General features: G+C 40.3%; 1 protein-coding gene across 3 annotated transcripts; it reads right to left on the minus strand.

Annotated features, from left to right (window-relative positions):
* Positions 1-32: 32 nt before the first annotated feature.
* On the minus strand, positions 33-9839 carry LOC122888177 (tyrosinase-like). Of its 3 annotated transcripts, none has more exons than XM_044222246.1 (6): positions 9586-9839; positions 3657-4431; positions 2958-3174; positions 1243-1390; positions 966-1147; positions 34-654 (listed from the first exon to the last, which is right to left on the minus strand). In XM_044222246.1, exons 2-6 carry the CDS (start codon positions 4191-4193, stop codon positions 407-409), a joined length of 1332 nt encoding a protein of 443 aa, XP_044078181.1. In that variant the 5' UTR covers positions 4194-4431; positions 9586-9839; the 3' UTR covers positions 34-406. The 3 variants fall into 3 exon arrangements, with proteins under 3 accessions (XP_044078179.1, XP_044078181.1, XP_044078180.1); XM_044222245.1 differs by lacking the exon at positions 9586-9839 and adding an exon at positions 9281-9574; XM_044222244.1 differs by lacking the exon at positions 9586-9839 and having other exon boundaries at positions 33-654; positions 3657-9270.
* Positions 9840-10008: the final 169 nt, after the last annotated feature.

A 10008-nucleotide genomic window follows, 5' to 3' on the forward strand; every position in this document is an offset into this window, starting at 1 on the left:
ACAGACCATGTCTGAAATTACCTAATGGATAGAATTCAACAAGTTACAAGTTGTGGGTTCAACATGTTCAACGTTTAGAAAATTTCCAACATGCAGTTTTTTGTTTTGTTTTTTTTTTTGCTCTTTTAATACAGTTGAAATATATTCCCATTAACAAAGATTATAGGCTTGTTACAATTAGTCGATTCAATTCAATTTTATTTATATAGCACCAATTCATAACAGAAGTTATCTCATTGCACTTTTCCTATAGAGCAGGTCTAGACCGTACTCTATATTATTTACAGAGACCCAACAAATGCCACCATGAGCAAGCACTTGGCGACAGTGGCAAGAAAAAAACTTCCTTCCAGTTGATGTAATGTATAATTCACAGTGCTTTGATATTAAAATTCAGGCTGTGCCTTCACAGAGTTGTTTGGTAGTTACGGTGGTTGGGTTCCTCTGTCTCACTGTTCCAGATAAGCGGCTGTCTTTCTGGGAGAGAAAATAACTTTTTCCACCTCCCCACATGCAGCCGCCGTTTTGCAGTCAGGAGAGCAGCGGCTATGGCCACTGTTACAATTCCTCCACAGAGCCCTGCAAGCAGCAGCCAGGGCCACACATCCTGCAATTCCTCCAGGTAAGGACGTATGGATTCTGCTAGCCTCTGGTCTGGAAAATAAAGATAAGTCACAGGAAAGTAGGCAAAATGAGTTTACCTTTGAGTTAGAAGTAAAACAAGGTAGTAAGTAACTTAAATCTGGGTGGGCTAAATTATCATTCCTTCACAGAATGGATATCTTTTTGAGATATAAATGAACTTTGGTTTAAGAGTTTTTTCCTAAATAGATTAAGAGGATATATTTCTGAAAATGCAGGGGATGAATAAAAGAAAACATTAGAGATATTCAAAATCAGTGATTCATTTCCTCAAATGCAAATCAATGGGGAAAATAGAAAAGGTCCACTTAGACAGAACTTACTAGCATCTAGCAGATTCGAATATTCATATCCCAGGTCCTTGCTGGAGATGAAGTATTCTCTGTTTCTGTGGAGGGGCAGGAAGGGCACCATGTGGTATTCACTGTTGTGCCCTATGGGAGCATTAGACTCTGGATACTGTGATGGAGATGGTCTATGCCTCCTGAGCCACTGCTCATAAATGCTTTCATGGAGAAAATGAAAACAAATACAGCATCGTTGTTGTTAAGTGCGTAAGTGTACTCAAATTATAAAATGTGTGTCTCTGCAATGTCTCACTTGTCAACAAAAGAGTGGTGGAGAAGGAATATGGGGTCATTTGCTGAGCCCTGCACTGAGGACATGGATCCGTTCATGAACACATGGAGAGCAGCATGCATGCTCATACGAGAGCTGTTTCCCAACCCAGTCTGAGGATCCCCGTATCCTGCAAGATGAGAAGTATTAAATTAGTGTTGACAATGGTGGCAGCAGCATGTAGTGGTTAGGGAAACGAATGCTTTTTGTTGTAAAATAAGATATTGTCACACAAAATCAAAACAAATAATTGCATTTTTAAAAGAAGACAATGAAAACCCTAAGTCTTTAATTGACCATATGAAAAAATGTGATAATTTATGCTTTGGAAACAGTATTCAGGTATTTTTTTAATCCAAAATGGATACAGTACATATAGTGTATTTTGGAATATTTAAACAGGATATGTATGGCAATGGCAATCTCCATAAAGCTCTCCTACAGGGGACTATCTTTCTTTTCTAGGAAGTATAAGATATGTGAATATGTTCAGATCTGATCAGAATCAGAATCAGAAATACTTTATTGATCCCCGAGGGGAAACTCTTTTGTTACAGCAGCTCATTATCACGTCAGTGCACATAGGAATAGAAGTACTAAGCAAAAAATATAATTCACTATAATACAGGTCAGAAAATAAATTAAGTACCAAGTGGGTATAAGTATAAAATTAAAATAAGTGTGAAGTACAAAGTGGGTTTACCAGTTGATGATAATAATACGGTATAAAGTAATAGTGCATAGTAATAGTGAACTGTTAAGTGTAGCATATATTAGGTTATAATGAGATGGAGGATATTGCACAACAGTAATAGAGGTATGAATAAATATCAATAAATAGGGAATTTTATACTGAAAAGAGGATATTGCACAGCAGTATTAACACAGAATATTGCACAATTATGCAAGTATTGCAGAGATGTAATGATCAAAGTCCAGTTTAATGACTTAGGGTATCTTAGGTGATGATATGAGTATCCTAGGAAACCATCACAAGCCTCTAAAGCTTTGAACACAGCACTTTATTTGGATAGTTCTGTGTTGATATTCAATCGACTATTAATAGAAAATAGATGTTTAATGTGTCATTTAGCCATCCTACAATAGCTGGATTTGTGCAGAATTTGTAATCCTGAACCCACATTAATGCAAAACCTGAATTTAAAGCATACCCAGAAGGTTGTAAAAAGGTTACGGTGTAAATTGTTATTTACGACGTATTAATCATCTGCAAATCATGATAAATGCCTCCGAAATCAGCAATAATCCACAAGTTACGCTGATAAAGGGCATATACCAAACAATGGGAGCATATGGGCTCACAACCTGGATACCCATGTTGGTGTTACTAGTGCATTATAACAGCCTCCCACAATAAACAAGATGTTGTAATGCATTATTCAAACCAACTCGGGTTGTCAGAGTATGAGCCTTATTGAAAGTGTTGAGTATCCCTTCATCCGTTATATCCATAATATATACAAATATACTAAATGCAAATAATCATCAACAACATACAGTGTAGCCTTACTGGGACAAGACAGAGTACCAGATTAACACAGTGAGTGAAGAGTAGCAGTGTAGAGCTGTGAGTGACAGTGTGGGAGAGAGAGAGAGAGTGTGTGTGTGTGTGTGTGTGTGTGTGTGTGTGTGTGTGTGTGTGTGTGTGTGTTCATTAATGGTCAAGCTTATCTTACCTTCCAGAGTGTTCCTGAAGCTCATGTTGGCACTGCGGTCCATGGCTCCAGTGTCATAGTTGGTCAGACTGACAGTGAACTCCACCTCTGCTGAAGTTGGTAATCGTTCAACCACGTTACGATTTTGGTTTCCAGGGTTACGACGCAATGGGCCTTCTTCCCCGGCATCACATAACACACCCCTGTCACTGTACTCCTGTGCTCGGGAGCACAGCACCTGTTGATGGAGACACACAGGAACATATTGCAATACACCGCATGAAAACACGCAGAACAAATCCCAGCAATAAAGCGAATACCAGACATTTGTGAGTTACAGTAAGTTTGTAAATGGCCATGCTATTGGGTTTACTGTGTTAGGAGGTAAATCTCATCCAAGCAGGCCAAAACTAACTGTAAAAGCATTTTACAATCTTCTTGATCAACAGATAGTAAAGATGCAAATGTCCTTGTAATTTGTATCCATCCATTCATTTAAAATTTGCATTTTTATCATATTTTAAGTAAAAATGTCTAAATGTGTAAATATATAGGCAACACTTCAGAACTGAATCCTACTTCAGTATTTTAACTGAAAAGTCAGTCCACATGTTACTGTATGAGTGAAGAAAAGAGAGGAAAGGAAAACCGAAGGGAAGAACAATTGTGGCAACCCCCAAGAAGGCAGCTGGAGGAGTTAGCCTACTTGAGTGTGTTTACCCTCCAAGAAGAGAAGACCGAGCCTGGGCTCAGAAAGCTGGGATCCTGGGGGCTCCGGTCCCCCATCAGCTCGTCCGTGCATACGTCACATCCCTGGGCATCCCTCCAGTCCCAGTACGGGATGGTGAAGCTCATGTCTCCGGTCAGCTTCCTGATCTCATGCTCCCAGAGCAGCAGGTATGCGCGGTGCCACGGGAGAAACGCAGGCGCCCAGTGGGCAAAGTCCACATTGGTCCACACATTCCCCGGCCCGCCTAAGAGCGCGTTCCGGGACACATAGTAATGCATCCACACAAACACATCATAAACAGACACGTCAGCGAACATCGGGTTGGAGCCGTTCTCCATCTCCTGGTAGGTCCCGGTCACCACAACATAGTCCCTGCTGATTGTCTGCTTGGCCAAGTTCAGGTAGGATACAAGTCTGATCCTCTCGGCCCTGGACAGGTGAAATATGTTCCTCCGCAGAGACTCTCGCCTCTCATTGCAGTTTACCCCAAAGTAGCCAAACTTACAGTCCGCGCAGTTGAAACCCATGAAGTTCCCTGCACACTGGCACGTCCGGTTGTAGAAAACCAAGGGCCACTTCTCTCTGTCGTCCAACCCGGAGAAGGGGTACTGCGGCCCGTCGGGCTGGTCCGGCACCTCCACATCATGGCAGAAGCCCCGACCCGAGCTGGCTCCGCAGGGCGAACCATCCCCTTCCCAAGACGGGCAGCACTCCTTGGTGCGCAAGGCTTCCCGGGTGGCACACAGACGGGGGAATTGTTGATAGCTCGGCGCAAAACACAGCATGAAATGAATTATTATAAGGGGCCACATTACAGCAAGGTTTTAATTTGGAAACGGCAAGCAGTCACCGAGAAATTAACCATATAGGCCTACACAAAGTGGGAATGCCCATGTGAGGCGTTTTTCTGGCTTTTCTCCGGGCGCCCCCCTCCTTTCAGTTGAGCCAGTCACATGCCGCTTAACCTCAGGGTGAAGATTACTTCAGGCGGCCATTAACATCATTTGTTGTGCCGAAAAAGACACATTTCAGAAGGTGCAAAAAGTGGGCGAATAGTGTGTCTTTGTAGTGGTAAATAGACCAGGGACTTCAAATGAACAAGTACCAATTCACGTGGATTTTCACATGAACAAGAAGCCTACCCAATTTGTCTAACAAAGCCACCTGAGCTCGTTGTAGTATGAAGTTTCACGAAAAGCAACATGAAAAAACATCAACCTTCTACTCTGGTTATTGGTTTTAAATGAGGTTTTACGTTCACACAATTTCTCTTGGCTATCTCTCAATATTAGCCTAAATGATCAAAAATTGCTACAGCGTGTGTAGCCTACTAGTGAAGCGCGGATTGGATCTGGCATCATCCGAATCTACATGTAGCCTAAATCATCCACCCGAACGAATTATTGTGTCCGATTTAGAGACCCGGGACTGAGGGGGGGTCTCCTCTTGATAAGACACGAGCTTCTCTGAAAACACAATTTGTGCAATTATGGGGGGGGGGTCTCTAAAATATTGACAATATGCTGTTGCCATGCATTTCTATATTTCTGTATCTTCATAATCATGGATCATGCACACTATTAGGGTACTGATGTATGATTCATGCATGAGGGTGAATCATCACTAATTAACTCTAATAAAGATACCGGCATGTATGCTATTCTTGTCATCACCATCGAAGCGTGGCGGCGCAACATCATAAACTTCACTAACTTTAACTCAAAGATCAGGGGGGAAACCACTTACCTCGGTGGTCGCTCGTTTTAACTGCATTATTAACTGTTAGCACTGTAGCCTACTGCATGTCATGGGTGTTAATGGACTGGGTCTCTTGTAGGCAGCCTGTACTATTTTTGTTGGTATTTACAATGATCATGCACGAGTGTGTGTTATATAGGCTGGTTTGTTGATATGTGACCCTCCCATTTGATGTCTTCATTGTACCTAGAAATGATTGTGCTCAACTGTATGTGATGGGTGACTTCAGGCTGTTTTCTAGTACATCACTCTGTAGAGTGTACATATTCTTTATTGTTTTCCTATAATATTTTTTTTAAATATTCTTTAATATCTTATTGTAAATGTTATATTTATGATTCTTGACCTGTAGTAGACCTGCTTGCTTTATAATTATTATGTTTCTACTATGTTTATTGTTTTGCACCAAATTACCAAAGCAAATTCCCATTCCTGATTCTGATTCAGATTCAGAGTATACTGAGCCCTGCTATAGTTGGCCGTACTGTATCATACTTGTTTGATTCTGATACCCATGTGGTGGTTTGATGTGGTTGATTATTATATTTTATTAGCAGATGACACAAAGCTAGTAGGTCTACATGCTTGTCAGTCAGTCCACAAAAGTGAAGATCAGTACAATTTTTCCACATCAACTACCAATGACCGTAATCGCTTAAAGACACATAGAGGAATATGAGCCTTTGTGACCTGAGGATCACATAAGCCCATAGTTTACAATGAGTTTACAGTGATTTGAGGGAATGCGGTCTGCTTTCTAGTCTGAGGGTAAGTAGTCATGAGCGTAAAACAGGCGCGTAACTCATGATCTCTCTCCACACACACACACAGAGAGAGTCCTGTTTCCATTACTTCAGAGGACATTACATTTCCTGGAGACTACCCTAACCCTAACCAACCACTACTTGCCTACTTGCCTGTGTATGAACAGTATATATATGTGTTTTTATTGTTATTTTTTGGCTCCTCTTCTTTTGACATGAGACAGTTGAGGGCAAATCACCAGTGGCCATCCACAAATTAACTATTAAACTTCAAAGGCAGAGATATTTACATACTGCAGTCAGTAAACTAATGGAAAGCCCATGTCAGAATTCAAAGACATATTAAATGCTTTAATTAAAATGTGTATATGAAAAAGGATGTTTAAATTGTACATTTGACAAAACTAAAACTCAACATTTTTTGGTGTTTAGTAAAATGTTGCCAAAGATTCGTTCAGTCAATGTGTGCGGGTGTGCACTGAAATGCTTTTGGGTCGTCCTGCTGTTCTGTGTGGTCATATGACTCACAATACTGTATGTCATCAGCTACAGTGTTATCTGATGCAGGGACTTAAAACAAAGGACTTTCTGAGTACAAACCGATTTGTACATTGCTTTCTTAGAAGAAAACTTTGATGTTTTGAGCTTTCTCAGCACTGCTGTTTCACATGGCCTTCTACACCTGAGACTGCAACCACTGTGCACCCTGACCTTTGACCTTTAGTCTAATGATTATGAAAATTAGGGTTTTTTGTTTTTTTTTTACAATTGGTAACACACATTTCTTTATACTAAGTTAATTTCTTAAAAACTGTCCACACAGTTCTCTTTACTGACATGCAGCTCAGCACAACAGTTAATCTCACACCCACAATGCATTAATGCAACCAAAACCCTTCATACACGTCTCAGGTTCAACTCTTGACTGTGTGGAGAGTTTTGAAAAAGTGAACTCAGTACTGAGAAATGCACCAAGACAGCAAATGAGTCCCCACCAGAGGGCGCCATGCGACTACTTCCAATACCATTCTGTCTCCATAAATGACAGTTCACCAGGGTTACCTTCTCTTTCTCTCTGTCTCCCCAGGCAACTAACAAACCACAGTTTTACAAGCAGAAATTCATTCATTTGGCTCCTAGTAATGAATCCCCATGTAGAAACATCCTCAATCACACATTTGACCTCCATTTGATTAGACTTTACGAACATCCGCTGAAAAGATTTTTGTTGTTAGATTTTAGATTTTACCGTACAAAAACATTCACATTAAACATCATGCTAACTAACTGTGACTTGAAATTATGTTATTTAGATGTGAGCCTGCTGAAAGCCCTAATGATGCCTGAATTTTACACCAGAAACTACTGGATTCATTGTGGAAGTATGCAAATTTCTGATGAAAAGTGAAAATGAGTTACTGTGACTTCCTATTGCATCCTCTGTCATAGATGAAGAAACTGTACCAAAATTGCACAGATCAACATGTTTGCTCTTGTTCCTATAGGGGTTAGTTACGGTGTAGCCCCTCTAAGTTAAAGCAAGATGTTCCACTGGATCAACTGAACTGAACTGAACCACTGCAGTTTCTAACCTGGTGATACACATACTAAATTCAATAGTTAGTGGTATCAAATCAAGATACTGCATATTTCACTCACTGTTGTCACCATGCATGCTGAAGCTTCATGTTGCACATTTTGTGCTTTGATATGCTCAGATTCTGTTGTTTCTTAGTTTTCCCACTGCAAATAAGGCCAGTCAGATCACTATTCTCGCCTGTACAAGGGGCTTCTGCTTTGGTAACACTGAATGTTTTTGACATTTAAATTACTTTGATTCAACAATTGGGACTCATGACAATCTGGAAAGAAATCCATTGTAGCGGAAGAGAAATAGACTTTATATTATACAAAACAGACCTTTAATTGTGTTTGGAGTCATTCTGACCCAGAGCAAGAGAGGGAAAGGGCTGCAGTGGAAGTGCATTAAAGGATAATTTCATTTTCCATCCAGCCCAGAAGAACCCCAACCACATCACTTTGAACACAGAGATTATAATGACAAATTCAATGAAAAGCCATGAAGCATAAAGTTTTTTTTTTCAGATTTCAAACTGTGAATGGAGTCAAATCGACTTCAAACACAGGAGGGTCAGCCACAAAACAAACCCATTGATACCAAACGAAAAACACTGGATTATACAGTCACTGTTTTTATCTTTATCAATGGTATTTGAAAGTGACGGAAGTGGGACTCTTTGTTTAATAGACATATTGAAACTGAATGTTAAATGTGATGTCTGATTAATGATCAGTTGATCATTTTGAGTCGGTTACCACACAGGGGCGTTTCTTAGAGTTGACCAGATCTGAGCCTAAGCCCAGCCCATCTGGAGCTGAGGACTGGGTGTGTCTGTGCCAAACAAATTTTTGGGTCGTCCTGCTGTTCTGCCTGAAACACTACTGCCTACATTTCATTTATTTCATTTTTCTGCATTGTATGACTGCTGTTTGCTGTGTTGTATGCCTGTTCTCTCGTGTTGCTGGCTGACCTGAGAAGTTAAAACAGATACTAACATTAATAAAAAAAATTAATATATACTAGCTACTTTTCTCAAGACCTAGAGTCTGCTCTTGACTACTTACTAGTGTGCTACAGGAGAACTGTTACCAAAGATTTCTCAGTTACCAGTCAAAACTGTCTATGTTTATCTGTTGACAAACAGGGAGATGCATAAATGATGACAGACACCTAGCGCACCACAAAACTGGTATTTACCATGGAGGTAGTAAGCCTATCTATGGAAAAAAAAGTCTATATTTTATGACTAGTGCTCTTATTGCTGAGCTGGTTTGTTTTTTTGTCCAACACATTTCATTGTACCACACACACACACACACACACACACACGAAAGGAAAAGGAAAGGAAAAGAAAGGAAACATTCTTACACCTACTTTATTTTAAACAGAAAAATACAGCCACGACTTTACACCTTCCGAATTCAAGTTAAGTAAGACCGGCCTAATTGCCTCATTAACTCATCCCGAAACACACTTCATTCAAACTCGACGTGAACAAAATTAAACTCACCAAAACCGACTTGGTTAGTATTTCCACTGTTCCAACAAACTAACGTTAAATCTTTACAGTTGATGCACTGAGTTAGATGTGAAAATATTCTGAGCTGTTTTTCCCGCTGGCTTCTTTGTCTCTGAACAGCGGCTCTCACTCGTTTTTTGGAGGCAGACCAATAAATTTGCAAAATCAAATGACAAAATCGCCCCAAAACGAGACTAGTCTACTTTGGTGTCACTAGCACAACTAGCATTGCTAGTTGTAAGCTGGCTACAGTGCGATGCAAAGTAGGTTAGCTGTATACAGTTTATGGTATTTACCGGTAACTTATCCTCTATGTTTGTGCCACTGCTGTGAAGAATTGGCAGACCTGTCAGCCAATAAGACACGAGTATTTCCACGCATTTTCCCGTAGACCCTCTCTGATTGGTCTTGCATCCGCTCCGTTACGTTCAATGAATATACAAAATTACTAAACTGCCGTCTTTTTTAGTGACAAGCCGCTCAAAGTGGAGAATTATTCAGGGGTAAAGAAAAAATCTTCGGGGCCCAGGCCACGCGACGCACATATTACCACAGTGACATTAAAATAGTGAAAGAGACTTAAAGTGAAAGTGAAAGAGAAACCCACAATTTCAAAATATCATTATCAATTGATTGTTAGCCAATCGCCTACAGATTAGCTATCACGTTCCATACTAAACACCACTGTTGGTGCTTCCTCTATCCCTTACTTGACTACT

The sequence above is a fragment of the Siniperca chuatsi genome, linkage group LG14 (genome assembly GCF_020085105.1).
Source record: "Siniperca chuatsi isolate FFG_IHB_CAS linkage group LG14, ASM2008510v1, whole genome shotgun sequence".
NCBI classification, from domain to species: Eukaryota; Metazoa; Chordata; class Actinopteri; order Centrarchiformes; family Sinipercidae; genus Siniperca; species Siniperca chuatsi.

Coding starts and splice junctions, on each gene's coding strand:
- LOC122888177 (XM_044222244.1), bottom strand. CDS start 4,478: ATGTGGCCCCTTATAATAATTCATTTCATGCTGTGTTTTGCGCCGAGC. Junction 1,391..2,957: donor CTTCAGGAACACTCTGGAAG/GTAAGATAAGCT, acceptor CTCATCTTGCAG/GATACGGGGATCCTCAGACT. Junction 655..965: donor TTCGAATCTGCTAGATGCTA/GTAAGTTCTGTC, acceptor TTTATTTTCCAG/ACCAGAGGCTAGCAGAATCC.